The sequence below is a fragment of the Phaethon aethereus genome, assembly GCF_964289735.1.
Source record: "Phaethon aethereus genome assembly, chromosome: 18".
Lineage (NCBI taxonomy): Eukaryota > Metazoa > Chordata > Aves > Phaethontiformes > Phaethontidae > Phaethon > Phaethon aethereus.
This window is the reverse complement of record NC_138594.1, coordinates 10,977,616-11,001,021: the sequence shown is the minus strand read 5'-3', so window position 1 is coordinate 11,001,021 and position 23,406 is coordinate 10,977,616. Positions and strand designations below refer to the sequence as shown.

The 23,406-nt window shown below is 35.3% G+C and overlaps 1 protein-coding gene across 1 annotated transcript in view; it reads right to left on the bottom strand.

The window, feature by feature from the left end:
• Nucleotides 1-23,406, bottom strand: part of CEP112 (centrosomal protein 112) — a gene marked incomplete at both ends in the record, with an annotated part of 184,569 nt that overhangs the window by 140,975 nt on the left and 20,188 nt on the right. Inside the window, 6 exons of the mRNA XM_082008283.1 lie at nucleotides 2,365-2,508; nucleotides 4,580-4,698; nucleotides 5,908-6,007; nucleotides 7,908-7,994; nucleotides 21,401-21,478; nucleotides 21,614-21,661. Coding sequence (XP_081864409.1) covers nucleotides 2,365-2,508; nucleotides 4,580-4,698; nucleotides 5,908-6,007; nucleotides 7,908-7,994; nucleotides 21,401-21,478; nucleotides 21,614-21,661 — 576 coding nt within the window. The remainder of the gene's footprint in view (nucleotides 1-2,364; nucleotides 2,509-4,579; nucleotides 4,699-5,907; nucleotides 6,008-7,907; nucleotides 7,995-21,400; nucleotides 21,479-21,613; nucleotides 21,662-23,406) is intronic.

Genomic DNA, 23,406 nt, shown 5'->3' with positions numbered 1-23,406 from the left:
AACCTGCACATGGGAAAGAGTATTTGAGGCAAAAATGCCATATATAAAAAGACTTTATTGATCAACAGCTATAAAAGTCAGCTAGAAAGCATATTAAACAGTATAGTATCCAGTGAAATCTGTAGCTCATTTATGCTAAAATAGTCTGAGTATTTTTACGACCATCATATTTACAGACATAAAAATATATAAATCAAATTTCTAAACCAAAACAAAGAGCAATGGGTTACTAAAGAATTATGGATTTTCAATAACTGCCTTTTATGTGCTCACTTTGGTAAAACCACATCCAAGGATGTAAACAATAAGATATAGTAATATCTGCTATGGATTTGGAGGATATAAGAAGAACACGATGATACAAATGCTATATTAACAGCATTTAGCAAATGCTATCTAGTTGTGTTTCAGATCAACTAAAAATATTAACTAAATACTTTATAAGATGATTGGTGAATTAATTATATCATCTCCATTTTCTTACTGGAAAATGGAGGCACACAGAGAGGGAAAGTGTTGTGCCCAGGAATATAGCAAATCCAAATCAGGACTGAAAGAGCATTCCTCAAGTCTCTGCTGGTGTACCTTTCTCCTTAATCCACTTCTCCATACCATTTGTTTCATTACAGTGATTTCCTCCCAATAAATTAAAAACATCTATCAAAAGTTTTATTTTTTTCCCAGAACTTCATCTCCTAATATAAACTATTTTAAAAATGAGCAGAATGAGAACAGGCAGGTAGCATGAGACTACTCTACTACTTCCCATTCTTCCCTAAATTTATGTTAATATGCACAGATATGAGAAAGGAACTCCTCAGGAGGCTGGAGTCAAAAAATAAGACACAGCTGTCCTTCCAGGATGTACGTATCATAGTTATTTTTATATCAACAAAGGTCTGAAGATGAGGGAAGTGGAACAGTATTTTCCCCCTCTGTTAAAGTAAAATAAAAACTCAAACATCTGCCATCTCAAGTCAGTGCCCCGACTATCACAAAACTGTTAAATGAGCCTGGACTAATGCAAGACCCTCACCCAGCCAGAATGGTCACCTGAACTTTGTCAAGTGGCTTAAAATTATTTCAAGAACATAGTACAGCAAACTTTTCCATCAATGCAAAGCCAGCTGCACAGTACGGGGTTAGCTGGGTTGGGTTGGTTGGTTGGGGACGGGGTGGAGGGGTGTTTGTTTTGGGCCTTTTGTAAAGAACAACAACAACAAAGTCATACCTAACATATCACCAGGTATCATAATTCCTCCCTGCCCCCCTAACCCTCAAGAAGTTAATACTTGTTCAACGCGCAAACCCCAAACTTATAAGTTCTATGGTTTTAGTTAAATTGTTCAGCCAGCATCACTTGCTAAGAGCACTGGCATTCTTGACAATGTGAAACCCTGAACAAGGAAACTCTGAAATACCAACCAACAAAAACCCCCAAAAAATCAGGGGAGAGAAAGAAAGAGAGAGAGAAAAAAAGAGAACTAATTTCCAGTGACAGTGTAGTCTTTCATCTTAAGCCCTGCATTGAACTCTACCTTGTTTAATTATTAAATCAGAAGCCGCTCAGCAAGATCTGTCTAGTTTTGATGGTTCTTAAATTCAATCTTGCTGACAGACTGTGTCCATTTTTGTCTGTATTTACTCTTACCTATGACATGATCTGAATACTAATTTTTAAATTCAACATTCATTAATAAAGGAATAAATTTTGTTTGGCATTGTCTTTTCACTCAAATTCAATTTTCTTCATACATCATCCTGATAAAAAGTACAGGCTGCTTTTTTGAGGATACTTGTTAATTTTTTTGCTTTTTACATCATTTATATAATGGGCACAAAATCCACATTACACCTGCTTACATGTTTCTAATTATTCTAGGAAAGAAACACAATACATTAAAACAATAAAATAGTTATTTTTAAAATCCTTTTTATTTGCTCTTTAATTTAGCAGAAGCAGTTGATCATTCAAAGAGGAGGTGGGTAAGAAAGAAGTCACATATATCTACGAAAATAGATGTACTACATAAAGCCTTTTTTAGAGTCTACAAACGTCCAGAGGCAAAAGTTCCACTAACTTGAATCAAAAACAGTGAGAAATGCTAGAAACAGTCCATCAAGACAACTATTTATCTGTGTAATATTCATTGAAGGGCTGTACTTCGATGAATTTTACCCAGGGCGGGGAAATCCTTGGCTGGACTGGCTGCAGGACACTATTCTCTCCCAAGATAGAACTGCATTGCACTATAAAAAATATTTCTCAGCTCAAAAGAATTTATGTACACTTTTGCACAAATGCATGAAATTTGAAAAATGCAAGAGACACTCACTGTTGTGTCATATTTACAAAGAACTTACAGTTGACTTTATCTGTTCCAAATAATCTTCCTCCATTTTGCTAAGACGAGCATTGGTGTCCTCAAGCAGTTCCTGCATATCTTCTGTGTGCTTCTTCCGAATATTAAACTTCTCCTTCTCCATCTCCGCCACAGCATTGTGAAGCTGCATCACAAAAATATTACCAAATAATAAATGGCACATAAAACTAGCATTTATAAATATTTTATTATTACAAGCATATAAATAAAATAGCTAAGAAGCACAAGCCACACTTCTGTCCTCTATAACAAAGCTAGATCATTGTCTCACTAAGTAGGTCTACTATGACTCTGAAGAGGTAATTTAGAGGTCATTTAAAAATGCATAGAGGGCATAACGTATCCTTACAGAATACTAACACACATACATATTTTTGCCATTCTCTGCTATTCTGTTTGTTTACATATTTAAACTGAACACCAATAACTGCTGCACGGAGTTAATGAATTTCTAGTACAGAAACACTAACACTCTCTCCAGATACTTACGCTGTCAGCTTATCTGCCTCTCAATTTGTAAGAAGCTGGAGAACCTTGACTATCTACTTGTCTAATAAAAGGATTATTTGTGTCATTACTAACCCTTGATTTATATTCTAAACACCAGTGGCCTCCCTTTCTAGTTAAGCAGCCTGAAATCTAAATTTTCTATCTATACAGTAGTAAAGAATAATGTCAAGTCAAATTAGCATAAAAAACTTGGATGGTGTATTGATTGTATAACAGCTATTACATGTTTCTCAAGTTTCTAACAAATCCATTTCACAGCTGAAGAAGAAAGCTGTAATAAACGAAATAAAAGCATCACTCCAAACACACTGCTAAAATCAGGTTAATTTGCACAAGTGTAGATTTTTCTCTCCCACATATAGATTAGCAAAATCATGGGGGTATCTGTGAGTCTGGGCCATTACTTAACGGATTTCAGCAGTGTGTAGTAACTTAACATAAAATTTTTCATCCAAAAGATAAAAATGCTAATAAATTATTATTATAAGTATCATGTATATGTGGTGTTCAGAAGATTTGCTGAATTTGAGATCCTTTCAAAAATAATCTGGGAAAATAAGTAAATAAATAAATATTTAATCTCCAGGTGCATAAGATATAAATAAAACAAAAAATTCTTGGAATGTCTCTATCTCCTGTACAACAGATTATAGTAATACTTGCATTATTGTCAGCAACATCTATTCAAATAACCTGCATCTATTCAAAGGAAAAAAATACACAGAAGTAGTAGTACATGAAGTTATAAAAACATTGCACTGTTAACCTTTACTGTATTTCCCTCATACTTCCCACCATCCATGTTTTTCCATAAGATACGTGCTCTGATTTCACTTCTATCATTTCATTAATTTAAAATTAATATTAGCAGTTTAATTTGTTTTCTTGTTTGCACACTGGCATCACTGATAACAGTTACAGCTGTAAGAACAGCACTTGCTAGGTACCTTCAAAAAGTGGGATGACCTCAGGCTGAAAATAAAGCTTCTCTAAAACAAAACAAAAAACCCCACCTAACACTGAAGCCTCAAGGTCTTAAGCACAAAGGACAAGATTCATCTCTTACAAGATAAGAATGAAAACCAACAGCGCTTCCAGATGCAGGGCTGCAAAAAAATTGAATTAAACAGCATACTTCATATACAAAGGGAGGTGGTTTTGCCCTTTTTGTGACCCTCCCTCTCCTGAGAGCGGTAAGCAAGACAAACACTGACACTAAACTGGGCAAAGGTGAAGCTGTCTTGCAATAAACATGCTTTTCTCTCTGCTTTGCTGCTGTCTTGAGTCTTACAATAAATTAATACGCATTGAAGAATTCATGACCCAATGCAAAAATAATAGTTCAAAGGAATCACCGTGGCAGCAGGTAGCAGCAGGTTTACCGAGATTAAAATTCCATGTCAGGTCAACCAGAAATAAGCACTTCCCTAACACATCCAGAGACATGCCAAGGGGGTCAGATGAACCCCAGGAACAGAGGGACCAGCTGGTGGGTGTGGGTGTTCAAGCAGCAACAAAAAAAATCTTGCAAGATTACTCCAGGAAAAAAAAATAAAAATCAGCATAAGAAAATATCACTAAAAGTAACAAATTCCTTCTATAATTTTTTTTTTAAAGTGACAAAATGTATTATCACAGGTATATGCTGTAGGAGTCTTCCAAAGAAAGCAGGTATTAGTCATTACCCTTTTCTCCCACTCATTGTTCAGAGAATCATTGCTTTGCTCGCACATCTTCTTTAACTCCACAATCTGCTTCTCTTTTGCTTCTCTGACGACTTGTGACTCACGGACAAGGGTCTGAACTGTCAAAAATGGGAAAATAAATAACCATTCAAGAGAGACCTTTGGGATTTTTCAGTGTTGGCAACAGATGCAATCAGATTACATCAGTTTTCCAATTGACCTGGCTTTCTGATGTTTTTTGGCACTCAAAAATACTTAATGCATGTGCTGCTTTAGATTTTAGCACTTAGATTCTGTGTCACTAAAATATTACAAGGTATTCTCTCATCTACTTCATTTACAAAATATTTCATAGTGAGTTTTCCTTACTGAAGCAGTAAACATACATCAAGAGAATTCTGTAACCTAAAGAAAACAGGCATTTTTAACCTAATTTTCTGTGCATCCTTAGGAGGTAAGGTTCTTGTGAAGGTTGAATGCTCAAGATAAACAAGGAAACTAAGTTGCCCAACTTAAACTGCAAGTGATTGCATGAAGAACTCTGTCTGACAGACTTTGTGGAAAACAAAGAAGGTACATATTCACTTTTCAAAAGTGACTGATGATTTTCACTGGCAAGAGTGTAGATGACTCCAACACAACCCGTTACAGCTGAGCACAACCACCAGCCCACTGACAGAGGCACCACATCCCTTGCCGGACAATTTACTTTACCAAGGAGCAGGAAATAAAATCTGTGCAACTCTCTCCCTTTTTGTACGTAGATTACCAAACCCCTGTATTATTTTTACACTGTGGTTTAGTCCATAGTGTAAATGGACTCCAAGGAATTCTAAACTAACATTCAAAAACTGCTGACAAGCCACACTCAGGCCAAGTTTTGTACTTATGACATATTCAAGACTGCTACTCATGTTTGAAATCTCTTGCTGCAATAGTCCTAAATAAATAATACATTGTGGTTTGATTAAAATGTACTGAATGTATAAATAAATTAACCTTGAGCCAGAGATTCCACAAAGTTTGAAATAAGTGGCCAAAATACTTCGGTATCATCAAAGAAACTTCTTTTGGTGACGCTTATAAAACTTGTAAGTATTAAATACAACATGATCACACTGTCTCTTGGAAAATTTGGTTTGGAAACTGGACAGCAAAGGCAACCAGACAATCCTCTAAAACCCTAAAGGAAAAAATTAGGTCAAGACCTGCAAATGAAAAGGAGAGGGACATCTGTACCTAGAAGGAATACGTAAGCCCATAGCCTCGAGAAGGATGCAGTACAGTATCACCACGCAGAAAACAACAACTGTGAATATAAAAATCACCTTTTTTCTCCAGTTTTCTAATCACGTCCTCAGCTTCATTTTGTTTGTTTTTGTAGAGAGACTTCAGTACCTCTATTTCATCATTCTTTCTATCCAAAATCTGTAGGGAAAATTCACAATACTTCAACAAAAGTCAAAAAAACCAAAACTACAACCAGCACACAAAATAATATACACTTATCTCTCAAAGGAGCTGCCTTCAAGAAGTGCTTAGGTCATGCAGGGATAAGTGATTAAATGTAAGTAATTTTCATAGCTAAGACTTCCAAGTCATAAACAAAGGATTTATTTAGATAAATGTAGGCAATAGAGTAGACAAAAAAAGTTACATGTTTTAGGAGGGTCTTATTGTTTTCTTTTTGATTTGGGCAAATCCAGTGTTGCTTTTGTTGAGTTTGGAAGTTTCATGGTGCTACTACTGCACATAGAAAGAATTTGTTTCACTTTTCATAATTATGTTGCCTAATACTATCTAAAAGCATCTAAAAATCTCAGCAGGTTTAAGAAATACTTAAGTAATTGGTGAACTTCATTACACTCTTGAACTTCACCGATTGCCACTCTTTGCATGTATTCCAAGAAACAATGGGTTGGAATAGAGCAAGTACTACATTCACATTTCTGTACGCTCTGATTTTGGGGAAAAAATGTGGGAATATATTTGCACACTTTGAGATAGTATTTTAATTTAAACTTCATGTTTAAGATAAACATTAAAGTCTGAGAAATTTTATAACAGTGCCCCAAATCTCTCATCAAACGGAAGCTTTCATCTTAAAACAATATAACTCCATCTGCATTAAATGGTTTGTGTCTTTAAAGATTAATATGACACTATTTAACCTTTTCTAAAATATCCAACGTTATTAAACAACTTCAAAAGACGGAATTCTAACATCAGTTAGCAAAGGATGACAACTCAAGGGATGAGAAAGCATTTAAACTATTTCTTATTCTCACAAAGCTGTTTCCTTTAGACTCTCAGCTTTGCTAACTAGTTATGCTTGCAGACTTTGAGAACAGATGAGCCAAATATGCACCTGACCAAATATTAACATCCTTTCAGGAGGCTTTGATGTGTCACAGCGTTGTGTCAACTAACTTCCTCCAAGTCTGTGACTCGGTCTTAAGAAACAAAAACAGAGGTACTCAGTAATGCAAAGCTTACAGCAGGGTAAGTCATGACGATCCCGACGGCGAGCATTTAGCCCCCATTATGTTCCTGGGACAAGAGTGCTTCAGTGCACTTAGGCCCTCGCAGAATTTGAGCCTACACGTTTAAAACATGGTATTAAAAGTAACAGTATGGTCTTTGACAGTCTGTCTGTAATCTTCCCAAAAGTGGTGTTATGCAACACAATAAAGACAAATCCAACTTAACTGAAAGGAAGTACATCTACTGTCATTTTATTGCTGTGAAGAATTACAAGCAAATATAGCTTTAACAATATAGTAACATAACCAACGAACTGTTTATGGACCAGCCTGTGCTTTAAGATACAGCGTCAAAACTGAGGCATGAGAACAAGCACTATTGCTGTATTCGTGGGAACACGTGTGATATACCTGCAGATTTTCCTACTGTTATTTTTTGCATTTTGTCCATAAAAAAAATTTTAAGTATTTTTGTTCACATTTTCCTATAACACGAGTGCTTTCTTTCTAAAAGAAACATCAGGAGTCTATAATTTCATCAGCATACAAATGCACAGAAGCTGTTAGGCTGGTAAAAGAGGTTGTCTTGTTCAAATAAACAAGTCACCTTGTATTTTCATCTGCTTTCTACAAGCATTTTTCACTTCCTAAGTTTATGTTATCATAGAATATTCTGCATTCCTATCAGCTTGTACAAACTGTTACCTACAATCTCACTGTAAAGGAACATTAACTACAGTTGTGAAGAAGTTAAAAGTAGAATTGCAAATTATTTATTGTAACCTGACTCTGTATTATTCTGTTTTATATATTGTCTTTGGAACAAAAATATAAACACTTCTTACCTTTTGAACATCAGTATCATGCTTCTGCTGTAACTTAAGTTTTTCTTCATGAAATTTACCTTCTGCTATTTTCATTTTCATGTCCAGCTTTAAAAGCAAAACAGAACACATATATAACTTAATAATTAAAATAAAGAAGAAATTACTCTAAGGACCTTTGCATAACTTTTAAATTATTCATTTATGTCTTTGAGAACGCAATGGGAAGTCACTAACAAATAATTTCTATTAAAAAAAAAATCTATATACAGTTTCTCAGTATTTTCATGTTTATTTGATAAAACTGTTACAAAAGATCTCAACCTAAAATATTTATTTAGAAAATGAATTTGTAAGATGTTTTAGTTGGCAATAAAAACAACTGCTACTGCCCAGAAAAAGCTATCATCCTTTATTTAAATAAACACTTAAGAATGCAACTTTTAATATTTCTGTTAATATACCAACTATGGTAAACTTGCTTTTATTCTTTAGGCAGGTGTTACATTTATACAAAGAATGTCCTCTAGCCCAGATGCACGTTTATTTTTGTTTGTTTTCTATTAGTCAGAGATTTCACATTATAAGCACATTTCCTTTTAAACGTTACTTATAATGGGATTAAGGATATTGCTGCTGAATTTGATTGCTGAAATACATTTCCTGCTTCTGCTTGTGTTTGTTCAAAGTAGTGTACTGGAACCCCTCCGACACAATAGCACGTTACCACTTCTTTCTTATAGTCTAACTTTTCATCTTGATAGTATTTTTAGGTCTCCTGCGTATTTTCACTACGCCATTAAAGACTGTCTTCACGACTCTGCAAATATGACAGGCATTTTGTGTTCCTCAGAGTTTTTCTGAAAACAGAAGTGACACCTCGAGTTCAGACTCAGGTTATTCCACTCCTACATTTAATCATTTCCACTGTTCAGAGAGAAAAGCAGCCAGAAGAGCTTCCCCAGAGTGACAGATCCCCATGACCCCCCTCACTTTAGAGCGCAGACAAAAATCATTGGAGTGCGAGTACCAACATCACACCAGGAGACATCTTCAAGCGGTCTGCTGCCAACAGAAAGATCTGTATTTGCCTTTGGGATGTTCTAAGAGCCGACTGTGCTGAGGTCTGCCCACCTTGGAGCTGGACACTGGGCTCCCATCACCATCCAGCCACTTTCTAATTTGTCAAATAGTATTTCGCTCAGCTACAAACCTGACTTCTAACCCTCTCAGCTGGCAAACTCCAAAAGGAACCAACAAGCATTATTCATTCTGCCTTTATTTTTATTGCTTTGACATATGAAAAGTAGTCATTCATGCATGAATCTTTATCTACTGTATACAAACAGGGCACACACTGCAAATTATTAATGTCTTTTATACGGTTATTTTGTGTTATATATTTCTGTTTAATGTGATTTGAAAATGTGAGCTACAAAAATCCAAGTCAACTTGAAAATGAAAAATGTCGTGCAGTAAATACCACAGACTCCTCAAGAACTGAAAACAGAAGAGCATTTCCATTTCCAGACACCACATCCGCTGACACCCAGAGTATATGCCTGCTTATTACAGCACATATAAAGAGGTTAACTATCTCCTAAGACTAAATAGGAACATAGTCTTATGCAAATTACCAGGTGGGAAGTTAGATTGACAATTAATCCAAAGAAAATAGATAGTATTCTCAGCTGTCAGCCATCTCCTTTATCATCCAAAAATAAGCATCACAATAAAAATGCATGTTCTATTCATGAAATATAAGCATATGTATATATGAAAAGAAATATATGCATATATCCCTCCAACAAAGTGACATTATAGAAGAAAATCTTAGTACCAGGTGATAAATAAGTGTTGATTTAAAAAAAAGCACAGTAATCCACTTCCAGATAGACAGTTTGTGAACATTCCATAAATAAATATGAAGGTCTTGTAAAAACACAAATACTAGAAACTAAACATGAAAGAGACTCCAATCTACTTGAATTACATTAAAAGCTTATGAATTACTGATGTATAGCTCTTGCACTCACATAGTTATTAAATCCACACAAACACATTACATTTAGAACTCATTAATAAAGCAGGAATGTCTTGGCTGATGTAAATTAATCCTTGGTGGTTTGCATCAGCTGAGATCTGGTCTACGTTTTATTACTCCATAGGTTGAAAAAACATAAAAATAAATCATACTCTCAGATTTGTCCTGTATTAAAAACGGACATGTATCTTCAAGCAACGGTGATTGTTGTCAGCCCCATGGCTGTCTTCCCACAGGTTGATAGCAGAAATCCCTGTACTTGAAGCTGGCTCCCACTCCTTGTCATTAATCTTCCACTTAACACCATTCTTGCACTTGCACTAGCTCTCATCAATTGTAGTTCATTAATTCATTGCACTACTTCCAGTAGAACAGACAGGCCCTAATATTTCACAGATTTTGGGACTATTTTGCAAAAAGGACTGGCAGCTGCACCTCAGGAGAGCTAGTTGCAACCAAACAAATTTGAAAAATGTGTCTGTCCAAGGTACAGAAGCCAGCTCTTAATGAAGGCAAGCACTGTAATAAGAAAATAAATTACTGCTGCTTTGAATACTAAAAAAAAAAAATTTTTAAAAAAAATGCTCTTCCTCTCTTACTTGAAAAATCACAAAGACCAACTCCTCATCAGCTGAGGGCTGAAAAGGTGATAAGAAAAAGCACTCAGGGTCCTCAACTTCTCTAAACTTAATGGAGTTCTGAAGTTTTAGCACCCCCAACATTTTCCTGCCCTGTCTGCTTCACCCACAACTTACATAATTTTGTCCCTTCAGGACCTACGATATAAATAAATGGAGGAGCCCCGTATTAAAGTGTTTGAAATGCAATAGTTGATGTGCACATGGAGTTTTCAGCTAGTCTTAAGAGGAAAGCCGTAGCTGTAATGAATAACTGGTAAAAAACTAAAATGAATTAAGAAAATCTCCAACAACATTTAAATTTTATAATGGTCCATAGTTCCAAGACACACACGTATCTTCATCACAACTTCTGGAAGTGTTAATTTGAGCATTTGCCGTAAAAATGAATCAGTTTAAAAATGCTACACTTAACCATTTCTTCTGTGGGAAAACTGCCGAAACAGTCAGAAACCATAAGGACAACAAAAGTGTCCTATAGCAAAGCTTGGAGTACTGGCTGCATTTACAAATCTGCTTTTTGACCCACCCTTTGTGTAAGGCAGGTTTCCAATCTCACTGCATATGTAGATAAAAAAGATTAAAAAATGTGTTTACATGACTCAAAGTGATCTCATTAAGGCTGGGGTTGAAGCAAATGGGCTCATCATTTCACAACTGGGAGTAAAACTTCTCCCCTTCCATTTCAAAGTTTAAACATGTTATTAACTACTAACTTCAATAAAGGAGTATCTTTCAAATTAAAACCATACTAAACTGAGTCAACTGCCTATCTGTAGTTACCAAATGTCAAACCTCATTTGCTAAGTTAGTCTCAATTTCCTTTGGAATAGCGCTTTGTAACTTTATGTGCTACCCTTCTGTAAAGTGCCCTTTGCACTTCACCTGTACTTTATTTATTAAACACATATTGAGAAACAAAATAACCTACAACAGTATCAAAGACCTTCATAAGTTTTAGAGAAAATTGATAAAAACAACTTAGCAAAGTCATTCACCTAGTTAGAAGCAATTAATTGAGCTCATGCTCCTCATTTTCAATACTTTTTCTTACCAGTTTAAGAGGCCCTAGAGGAGGAAACTTAGCGCATGTTACCACTCAGACAAAAAAAAAGTGTAGATATTTAGCTATAGTTGAGAAGTTCGCAACTATGTATGAAATGCAGCCATTGCTGTTGCCTGAACATCATTCCTTTGGATTTCTGTCATTGTTTATTCTCCTTACAAAGAGTATGAGGCAATTAAACCCTAAGGCCATGTAAACATTACTGATGTCAAACATCTGTGCTGTCCCTGTTATTTAAAGCCATGAAGGGTGGTATCAACAGAACTGCTTTTATGCGCATAGTCACACTTTCTTCCTAATTTAAAAAAACAAAACACCACCAAAACCAGCCAATAGTTACCTGAGAATGGGTTTTCATTGTATCACTGTCCTGTATTTTCATAGCACAGGTTAGGTGCTATGAAAATTTAAATAACAACTGTCAAACTAAAACCAACAGGCTAATCTGCAACTGTCATAAATCTTGGACAAAATAAAGGTGAAATCTCCGTTTTTCATGCTAGAAGACAAACATTAATCTTGTCACCATTTGCAAACATTTGTAGAAATATTTAAGTACCCGATTTAAAAATAAATCAATAAGTAGACTAACAATATTTATCAGAGATAGCTTTGGACTACTGATCACCGTTCACTTGTCTTCATTACAGCGATCACCCTTAGGCCAGAGGGGGCACCGTGAAGGTTTAACATTCAGAGGTGGGGTTTTTTGGATATTTGACAAAACACTACTTGTTTGCTTGCCAGATTTTTTTCCAAGTCTATGAATACATGGGGGAGGGAGGGAGGGAGGGAGGAAGCGAGGAAGGGGGAGAAGGATGTAAACAATAAATGAGAACTTCAAAGTAAGAACTAACAATGTAGAATAATGACTTGTATATCTTACAACATACGACAAAACTTACGTGTCTTGGTGTTATGCAGCTGCTAAAGGAAAGCAGTGCACAATACAAAGCTTTGATATTTTCAGGGAAGAAAAAGGTATCTTAAAAAAAACAAAACCAACAAACAACTAGAACTTTCCACTGAATTGTGTTTACTCAATTTTCGCATCCAGGGTTAAAAAAAATAAATACCAACAATTTATACAGGCTTTTAAACGATATAGGCAGGCCAAGGCAGGAGATACTGTACTTTAAAAACATTCAAGATTTATTATACATAAAGACATGCTGACTTCAGACAAAAATAATTCGTAATAGTGTATCTCAACATAATTAATACGCTATTTTTTTGTGTGTTATTTCTGTATCTTACATTGTACCCTTAAAAATTTTTAAAATTAGCTTTGAGGTTAATTAATACTTTTAACATTTAGAGCAATTTAAGAGTTAGAATAACCACCTAAATATCTAAAAAAAATCACTGGCATTAAAAAAGGAAACAAATTCATACTTCGTAACAATTTATCTGAACAGAAATTTCTACAGTAAATATAAAATGTAATCATATCGGAACTAATCTTCTATTTTCAAAACTGAACTGCTGAAAAACTTGTGCTGGGTTTACAGCATGTGGAAGAATACTGCTCATCTCCAACTTCATTGCATTCAGATGTCTGTAACCAGCACGCTCATCACATGGTCTGTAATTTAATATTGCATCTTATATTTAACGAGCAGCTTCTGCCCATTTGCTCAAACAATTCTGAAGATCAGTATCTACTCTGAAGTGCTTTAACTGAAGAGAGAAATGCATTATAATACAAAAAGAAAGCGGGAAGGGTAAAAGGTGTACGATGCATGCAGAAATACACCTCATCTTTCACACATCGATGAATGTGGTGATCATATTCCCTCCTCGTGACAGGCAAGAGTTGGAAAATCTTCACAATTAAAACAGGGGAAAGCACATCAAGAGAGAAGACTTACTGATGTTCTGGGTCTATAGCAAAGTGAAACGTGCATATCATGACTAAAGTATCAAATACGACCGCAAGTCTTAAAAGCACAAACAGGTTTGATTTCCTTGCAAGTGCAGATGGCATTTGAGGAGCACACTGTACAGGAGAGTTTAGTGATCTTTACTCAAAATCTAAAAGACAGGCAAGAGGAAAAGTTATTTTCTGGAACAGTTAAGTAAGACTCTCAAGCCTGTGTTGTTTGCTTAAACTAATGAGAATAAACCTTTTGGAGGGATGACAGGTGAAAAAGTCTCAAGTTTTGAGCAAAACACACAACAGGCCTGAAGTGGATGACCTTATGTGTAACAGTTCACCACAAAATTCCAAGAAGGCTAAAACCACGAGAACATTTAAGCCATGCCAATGTAAAGCAATGTAGGTCTACAGACAGCTTGCAGCCCTAGCAAAACTCCTTACAAAGAAATAAGCAAGGTGCAAGCTATAATGATGAACATTTTGTTGAGGGGAAAAAAAAAAAAAACCACATTGTTGAGAAATTAGCTTTTCTTCACAGGTTAAGACTTCAAGAGAAGTTCCAGGTACAGAATCAGTACCTGCTGCATCTCCCTGAGGTTCAGCTTGGTCCCCTTGATAAATGGGCTTCTACACAATAAAGGAAGACTATTCTGAGTCTTTGACAGAAAGAATTTTTATGATATGCAGAGGAGATTCTTTTCAGTATCAAGGGTCATTGTTTCTCACTGTTTCAGGTGCAGACATTTGCCCAAAATGTCCTGGGTGGGGTGATGGTGGGGTGTAGTTTCACCACCTAGCTGGTTTTACTTGATTGACATTCGCAAGGCTCTATCAGGTGTTGAGAACAAATCCTATAAACTAAAGGAAGTCATAAATAATATTTTTCCTAGTGGAACATTACACACAATAAAAGCAGGTTTTCCATCTGGGATTCACGTTAGCATCGGGCTTTTTTCCTGATGTTTGTGCTCATCTTCTGAGCCTAACACAAAATTTTCCAAAAAATAAAATAAAATTTATAACTACATTTTGCAACAGCAGATACAGTAACCACTCCAAATTCTGCATTTAATATCAATATTTTTATCCAATGCAATGCCCAAGGTGAAATAAATATCTTGTAAAGTCTCTGTTGCAAAGAGCTTACAGTTCAGAGAGAGAAAGACTGAAAGAAAAGCAATATCAAGCAAGTGAAAAATGCAAGCCAGAAATTAGAATGTAAAAAGACCCTTTATAAACATGGCATTTTGCCCAGATTCAAAGGTCCCTCCACAAAACTCTATGTTTATGATGTGGACTATATTATTTGACCCAACAAACATTTATACTTCTCCCCACATATCTAACCTTCTTTGTATCTTTACTGTTTAAAAACACTACAGCTGCTACTTCCAGTTACAATATTTTTACAGACTACTCTGAAGAGAAACTAGATATTCACTTCAGTAAAAAATTAATATGACATCGCCCCATTTTATAGCCAGTAAAATGAAAGGTTTTGTCCTAAATCAAATCATTCATACCAGCTTTCCTCATCAAAAAAAGTTTGACTTTTTAAATGACACTGAGCATTAATACACATTTGCTGTATACGGAAAAATAATTGAATGGACAATTGTTCTTATTCATATGTAAATGTCATTAGCATCTTTCAGGAGAGAACAATGAACAATGTATTTTTTTCATAGATTTCCAAGTTGGGGCTGGTGGGAATAGGAGAAAAGCATACAGCTTTGTACAACAACTCTAATAACTTGAAATGTTATTTTTACTCTAAAGAATGTTTTATATAGCAAAAAAAAAAACATACAACATGCACATTAGCACTACAGCACATCGTATTACTTAACAGCATGATTTGGAGTGGCAAGTGTCTCACTTCCATACATAACATATCTATCTGCCACTTATGTTAAAGACTCTCACATCAATAAGCATCAAAACAAGTTCAAAATATGTTTAGGAATTGTGAAAGCTTACACAGGGTAATAACTTATTAGATTGCAATTTCAGAAAAGACAGCTCAAAAATGCAACAAATTGTATCTTTAATTGCCAGCACTGAAATTTGAACCTTGTGAACATCCAGAACTCATACTGATTTCGAAGGGGGTTACTAAAATCTGAGCATATTAAACCAGTAGATACTACTTGAAAACATCATATAATTCTGCATAGTGCTGAGTCCAGTGAAGTAAATGAGTTTTGTATACACTGAGTCAACACCACTTTTTTTTTCCCCAGTGTTATTCCTTTTTTTAATTATGTTGTATTTCAGCAGCTACTGAACTTCTTACACTCATTTCAGGATCTCCTAAAACAGCCATTAAAACTGTACTCCTACCTTTACTTCACAATTGCAACATGTAGCAATAACAGTATATATTACCTGTCAATGACTTTTCTCCCTAAAAAAACAGGACCTATACATGTAAAAAAAAAAAAAAAAAATCAAACTTTCTTCCCTCCCCGCCTCCCCCCCCCCCTTTTTTTTTTTAGAGACACACACTTTGAGGTAGAGATTAATCATGTAGCAAAAGATTAATTCCCAGCTGCTTGGCAACCATCTGGACACTCTACTGGTAAAACACTAGTTTGAATTGCTAACCTACCTCTTTGATCTTTCTCAATGTCTCCAGCACATATGTGCAATAATTAAAGACATAGTGCGCAAACTATTGCAAAATAAATAAATAACTGTACATGTACATATCTATCCCCATGACCAGACCAATTAGTATCAGGAATTATAAATCACAAGCCAGTTTATGAAAACATGTCTCATCTTGACATACACTGTATGTCTCACACCAGTCTAGCAATAAAGTAAGGTTTGGGTTTTATTACATTCTGAAGAGTTATCAAAGCAAGACAGGATGCGATTTCCTCACACGAAGACAATGGACAACTTGCATATGTTCTTAGGAACAGGACATTAATCAGCCAGGAATCATGTTAACAGAAGTCAAGACTGCTGCGTTTTAGCATAAACTAACAGATTACCATTTAGAATGATAACTTGGGGGTGAGAACCAGTTTACAACTGAATTCTCAATGTAAATTAGAAACTGTATTCAAAATAGACACCAGGTTTGTGGATAAAGGAAAAAATTCAAATGAACCAGAGAACATTCACAGTCAGAATACACACTGCCTGGAATAATTTTAAGGGGAATAAAACAGTATTTTCAGAACCAAGTTGCCACAGGAAGAAGAGGTATGGAAAAGTGAAAGTCAAGATGAAAGCAATAATTATGTCTTATCTGCCTTTTCGCATTTTTCCTGCCCTTTCTTATGGGCCACACTTGCGTAAACAGAATTCAACCTGCATCCCTGCATTTTAACAAAAATATTCACCAGAATTAAAAGCCTAAACAACTTTTACCCCTTGGAAAACAGCAAGTTTATGAGCAGAAGCATGACTTGCACAGTTCTGGATGAACAGGACAACAAAAGGGGAACAGTAAAGGAAGAGAAGTGGATGTAAAAAACAGAGGGATCAGAAGAAAAAAAATATCCAACACATGAAGCACCGTTTATTGCAAGAGTCAAGTTTCGGGCCCACCTACAGATGTCGTTGCATCTCAAATGCTGTCAGAAAGTCCATCAAAAACACTCTTCTCCTATTATTAGTAAATACCTCTGAGCTTAATAAGCATAAACAGGATCACCAGTCCCATGACATGCTTAAGTAGGCTCCTTTAGCTGTATTCAGCTCTCCCAATTCTATACACACATGTATCTATATCCATCTACCAAGTAGATTTAAACTCTACAGACATACATACACATAAGCACATAAAAGCTTTTATTTCCTTATACAAGAAAACAATACTGATATATTTTGTTACCATTCTTGGAAGATATGAACAAAATATCTGTTTTCAATGAGGAAAAAAATCAAACCCCTGATGTAGCTAAAAAGCACAATAACGTTAATTTTACATTGATAAAAGCTTCGTTTAATTACAAGAGTCCTTCATTTAGGATAGTGTCTCCATATTAGTTTTTTTAATTTGGCATGCATTAAAAGTTTAATTCATGTGTTTAAACACTTTACCATAGAACAGAGCAATTACAAGAAAGAAATGAAAACCAAAAGGCCAATGCTCACTGATCACCATCTCCTAACTGCAGGGACACACATTTTTATCTTCAAGTGAGGATTTTGGTTTTGGGGGGGTGGGGTGGGGTGGTGGTGTTTGGGTTTTTGTTGGTGGGTTTTTTTTTGTTGTTGTTGGTTTGGGTTTCCCCCCTGCCCCCAAACCCCACCTCTTTTATATAACACCAGCAAGCGTTATTCACTCTCCCTCCCAAGTTCTACAAATATCGTTCCTTCCTGTGTTCTCCTTCCTCAATATCCTATGTATGTTCCCCTTTTGGGGGAAAATATCTCTCTCTCTCTCATATGCAATTCTCTCCACTTCAAGTTATGATCTCTTGCCAGATAAGTCAAAAGCACAGTAAATCTGCTGCTTTCAACACCTTAAATTCAGAACTCTTTTAGCCAGACCAAGACTTAACTGTAACATCATCACTGCAGCATGCTGATTTTATCGTGACATAAATGTATCACTAGAGCCCAGCACTTTTAGTGCAGTAAAACTATATACACGGCTTGATATTCTTTATAAACAAAATGTGTCATGCAAGAAATGGGAGTGCTCATTCACAAAAAAAGGAGAAAAATGTAAATAAAGATTACAAAGACAAAGGTTCTAAACAGCTTTTTAAAAAAGGCTGCATCTTAAACAGAGTTCTTGAACACATTAAAAAAACCCCTCTCTTCCTTTTTATCTTACTTCTGGTCCTCAATACATGAAAATGCATTTTCAGGGGAGAAAGACATCTTTTCCCCCATTCTCTACACTAAGTTATCTTTCACTGCCCAGCTCATCTCTCCTTTTCCCTGGGCACATACTCTCTCTTCCTCAGTCCTCATTCCACATGACAAACTGGTGGAAATTATACTGCAGGTATTTTGTATCCTCTCAAAAATTCACCCATTGCCTTCCCCAGAACAACTACTCCCTCCAGCTGCACTGCACTAACTACTGCTCCAGCTGACTGCAGAAAGACAATTGTTTCTGCCGGACCGCTTTAGTATACAGAAGGCTGGAAAAGCACCCGTGCTCCAGTCTCCAACAAAGACTTTACCAATGGATTTCCAAAAATCAAAACAGAAAAGTGACAGGAGCACAGTGATAAAGTCAACAAAAACATTGGAAACACTCAATGTTCTCAGTTAACCCAGATAGATGAGGCTTCATAATACAGTTAGTGCACCGCAAAGCATGGAGCTTGCCTAAAAAAGCAATTAAGTGTTGGTACGTAGCTCAGTACAAATTTACTCCTGATATTAATTATAACCTTCGATTTAAAAGAATACAAAGACAAAATTATTTCCAACATTCTTGCCTCAAATTTGTTTAGGTTTCATTTGCTGAGTCTAGATAAACAAATATCTTTGCTTACAGAAATAAAACAGAAGGAAATTGAGAAAAATGCTGAGAAAAATTAAGGCTGACAAAAAATTAAGAAACAGAACTACCTAAAAAAAACACCACAACTCCTTTAAAGGATACCTCAGATAAACAAGCTGTTTGAGAAAGGTTAACAACACATCATATTTCATTAAAAAACCCAAGAAATTTTGCTACGTGATTTCAGAAAAATTTCAAGCCCCTATCTTAGCAGTAGTATTGGTTCTGTTTTTCTGAAAAAAAATCACAAATAAGAACTTTTTCCTTCCCCCTTCTATGCTCTGTGGAGTATTGGGTGGCACTCAGGATGACCAAAGGTGAAGTTCAAAGGGACACTTTTTCCTATTTATCCACATAAGCCAGTCATGCCATCTGTTCTGTTTTGCTGTACTGCTGAAAACTGACATACTCCTGTTTTGTTGCATCTTCCTTGTTTGAACCCATGATTTTTCAGTAATGACAGTTTCCCAAATGGTTTAATCCATGTCAGAAGTATTTGGGGAAAATATGACTAAAAACCACTGCCTGATGATATTCACATTTTCATAAATCTGTGATGTGGTTATCATTGGAAATGGCCATATGTTTAGCATTAGAGTCAAAACAGGTGCAAGAATGGTTTATGAACAAAGGTCTAAAGGTTAAAAGCAAGAAAAGTGTTATCCCATTTTATGTTCTCCCGTTCTGCTACAAAGAGGTTGAAAATAGTTAAAGGTTTACCAAAAGTCTTCTGTACAGCAGTATTTTTCTGTTAATACATTTATATTCTAGAAATGAAAAGGCTTTATTCTTAATTGAGCTTCACAAACAAAGATGAAAACACATTTAAGTTTTCTACTTAATAGCACACACATGGTGATTGTGAAATGCTGTCTATAATCTTTCCAGTTTAAACTAGCCCGCAGTCGAGTACCATTAGCAAAAAGTACTGGATTTTTACTGTGTGGTTTAGAGGATTTTTCCACTAGCTAGAGAAGCATTCCCTAAGTTTTTTATGCAGCTACTTGGCATGCATTCCTGTTTATTTAATCCGAAAATATTATTTAAACAACAACATTGTGCTTTCAATTTATTTATTTTTTGGCCTATTTTCACATCTTAGGAAACCTCGCCTTGCCTCGTCCCGAGGCAATGGTGGTTTGAATATTGTCAATACAAAAGAACAGTCAATACTAGAGCACAGCAGAGAAAGTGAAAGGAACATGTATTGTGCAACTGCCATATCAGGCTGCTTGTTTAAGCACCAGATTAGACTGCCAGCTATCAACACAGAGCAGACTGTCATATATATTACTTTAACAACAATGGAAGTATCTGCAAACCAAATCCACCCTGCCCTGTACCTCAGTTAAGGATGTCTCCTGCGGTGTCCTTGACAGTAACTTTAGGACAATTCTAATTCATAAGGATCCTTACAACAGACCGTGTAGAAGGAGGGATGGTTTCATGGTTTGCAGATACTTCTCCTTCCTTTCCAGTCCTGTGTAGGCCTAAGTACCTGTGGATAGCTAGGGAACTGTGTACACATGCCTCGATTTTCCAAGAGCATATGGCTGAAAACAGAAATTTGAAGGGCCAAGAGAACAGACTGTTGGGATCGGTTTTTGTTTTGGTTTGGTTTTTTTAAATCTTTTTTCCTAATACATGTTCAATTTCTTTTCCTGAAGTCTGGTCCACCAGACCACTGATTCACTGACTTTCAAAAAAAAAAAAAGTCATGCTTATGTGGTTTCAGAAGAATGTGAAATACCTACGTGCTAAACACAGTATATTTGAGTTTTATGTCATGACTGATCTTTTAAATGAACGCAGTAGTTTATGACAAAAATACTAAAAATGAAAGAGATAAAAATGACCACAACACTTTATTTTTGTACACATTCAAAACAAAATAACACGATATGAGAGGATTAAATAGGCAAGCTCCGACAGTAATCTCGCCAATTAAGTGTTCAAAAGAAATAATGCAAAACCCATACAAATAAAAGAGGACTGCAGATAGATGAATCAAACATAGAAATAATGTAGGTTCTAATAGAAATAAGGTCTGTATCAGGAGATTTTTAAAGATATCTAGCAAGTAAACAAAAATCCTCACTAAATCAAGGGTTCCATTGCTTCTGTTAAAAGGTATTTTGGAAAATTCCTAGAATACAAATTCTTCTAACCTAAAAATTCCTTCAAAGGAACAGTAAATGTGTTCAGAAAGTCTTTTTATTCCCTAAGTAATTGGAAATACATTAAGTATGTACCAAAAAGCCCTGCCACTTCAGCAAAAATTCTCTTACATGAGATTTTCTGCTGTAACAAACTGCTTTGTGAATACCCAATTTCCAAAGGAAATGCCACAACTGAGTAATCTGGATGTAATTTTCTTTTGATAAAAAGACTAAAAAGCATCTTACCTCTTTTTCATGCATTCGAAATAGTGCCTGTTCATCACGAAAAGGGCTACTTTTTCCTAGGCCAATTTTGGGTGTCATCTATTGAATGAGAAAGTTCAAAACAACTCAAGTTCAAAGCAGTAACTCCAAGTAAAATCAATCCTAACCAGAAATGAAAAATATTAAGCATGGTTGTTCACCCTCATGAAACATCAAGGGAATATAAATACCTACCAAAGACACTGGCATCGGTTTTTCCCGCAAATATCTTGGATTTTCTAACTGAAAAACAAGTTAGAGAAAAGTAATGATGTCAACAATGTCTTCTTATTTTTTTACAAAGACTAAGAAATATCTCCAAATATTAGAAAAAGTTTGCAATGACAACTTTGGGTGCATGCTTTGAGAATTCATCTGTATTGTGAGGGTGTACTTAATGCACTAACTGTACCACTCGAAAGAACAAAAATAAAACAAATTTAAGCATGGCTTCAGATGTACACACCCGGTTCAAGAACTGCTTTCCACTAGAAAATTTGATTATCTATAAATACATAGTTAATTTGTAAATTATCAATACAGCACCATCTCTAGATACATGGCTGTAACCTAGAAGTAACACAAGTAATTTTCCTGTGCATAATTCTTTCTCCTTTAGAACATTTCAGTGATCCTTAAGAAAAGCACTCAGCAGAGCACAAAGGTCCAGATAACATACCGCCATTTTTACAAGTTAGAGAAATAGAAAACCTTCATAAGAAATCATTTTGTTGGACATGACCTACTCAGCAAGTTTTAAAATTTTAGTGTTTCCTAATGCAAATTGGGATCAAAAATTGCACTTTTTTTTCCAAACCCTTGTGGTTGTAAAAATTCTGTCAATGCATGGTTTCAAAGAGTTTGGCAGCTAAATATTTATTAATACTTAAATATCTTATGCAAAAGATTTCCAACTTTATTGGATAAACTTTCATTTACATCCGTGTAAAGTTAAAATAAAATCACAGATTACGATTATTTTAATCTACTGTTTTTGAAAAATTACAGTAGAGTGCATTGAAACTATATCCACATATGCAAGTCATAGAGAGAAAACATAAGGAAATAATTCATTAACAGTACTGTATAATTAAAGCAGCTCTTTTAATCACTATTTTTAAGAACTGAATACAAAACATTGTTCACAACCCACTTCCTCTATCAGACAGCTATATCTTTTTAATTTTCATAACAATGAGGCTCAAACAACACATCACAGAGAATGCACAGGACCCAGGAAAAGCTTTCAAGGGTATAATCTTGTAAAAGGTGGCAGTGAGATTTAGAATACAAATGTGATTGCAATACACATCTTACAACATTTAGTCTATTTTTTTTCCCCAAAAAAGATTAAACTGATCTATGAGGCATGGCAAATATATCAAGTGCTTGCACTTTCTCCAGTACTATTAAATAAATTTGTGTTGAATTTATCAGTGCAAAAGGGGCTTAATCCTTCTGTAATTCTAATTTGATACAGCATTATTCATTTCCTGTTCTAAAAGGTTATGCAGGATTTCTATATGCTGCTGAAGTTGGCACATTTCCCCTAGAAATAGTTGTAGATATTACCATGTTTAACACATATGTTCAATTTTAATGAATAGTATTATCTACTATTTTAATACTATAGATGAAAGTATACCAAAAACAATAACTTAACAAATAACCTATTATCTTTATTGTCAAGGAGCCTATTAAAACAAATATATTAAACTTTTTTTCATATAAAGCATCCTGGGCTGGTTTTATTTCAAGGTTTTTTGGTGTCTTTTTTTTTAATATGCCACAAAAATCTAAACAAGGGCAGATTTAGACTAGATATAAGGAAGAAATTTTTCACAATGAGGGCAGTGAAACACTGAAAGCCCAGAGAGGTTGTAGATGCCCCATCCCTGGAAACATTCAAGGTCAGGCTGGACGGGGCTCTGAGCAACTTGATCTAGTTGAAGATGTCCCTGCTTGCTGCAGGGAGGTGGACTAGATGA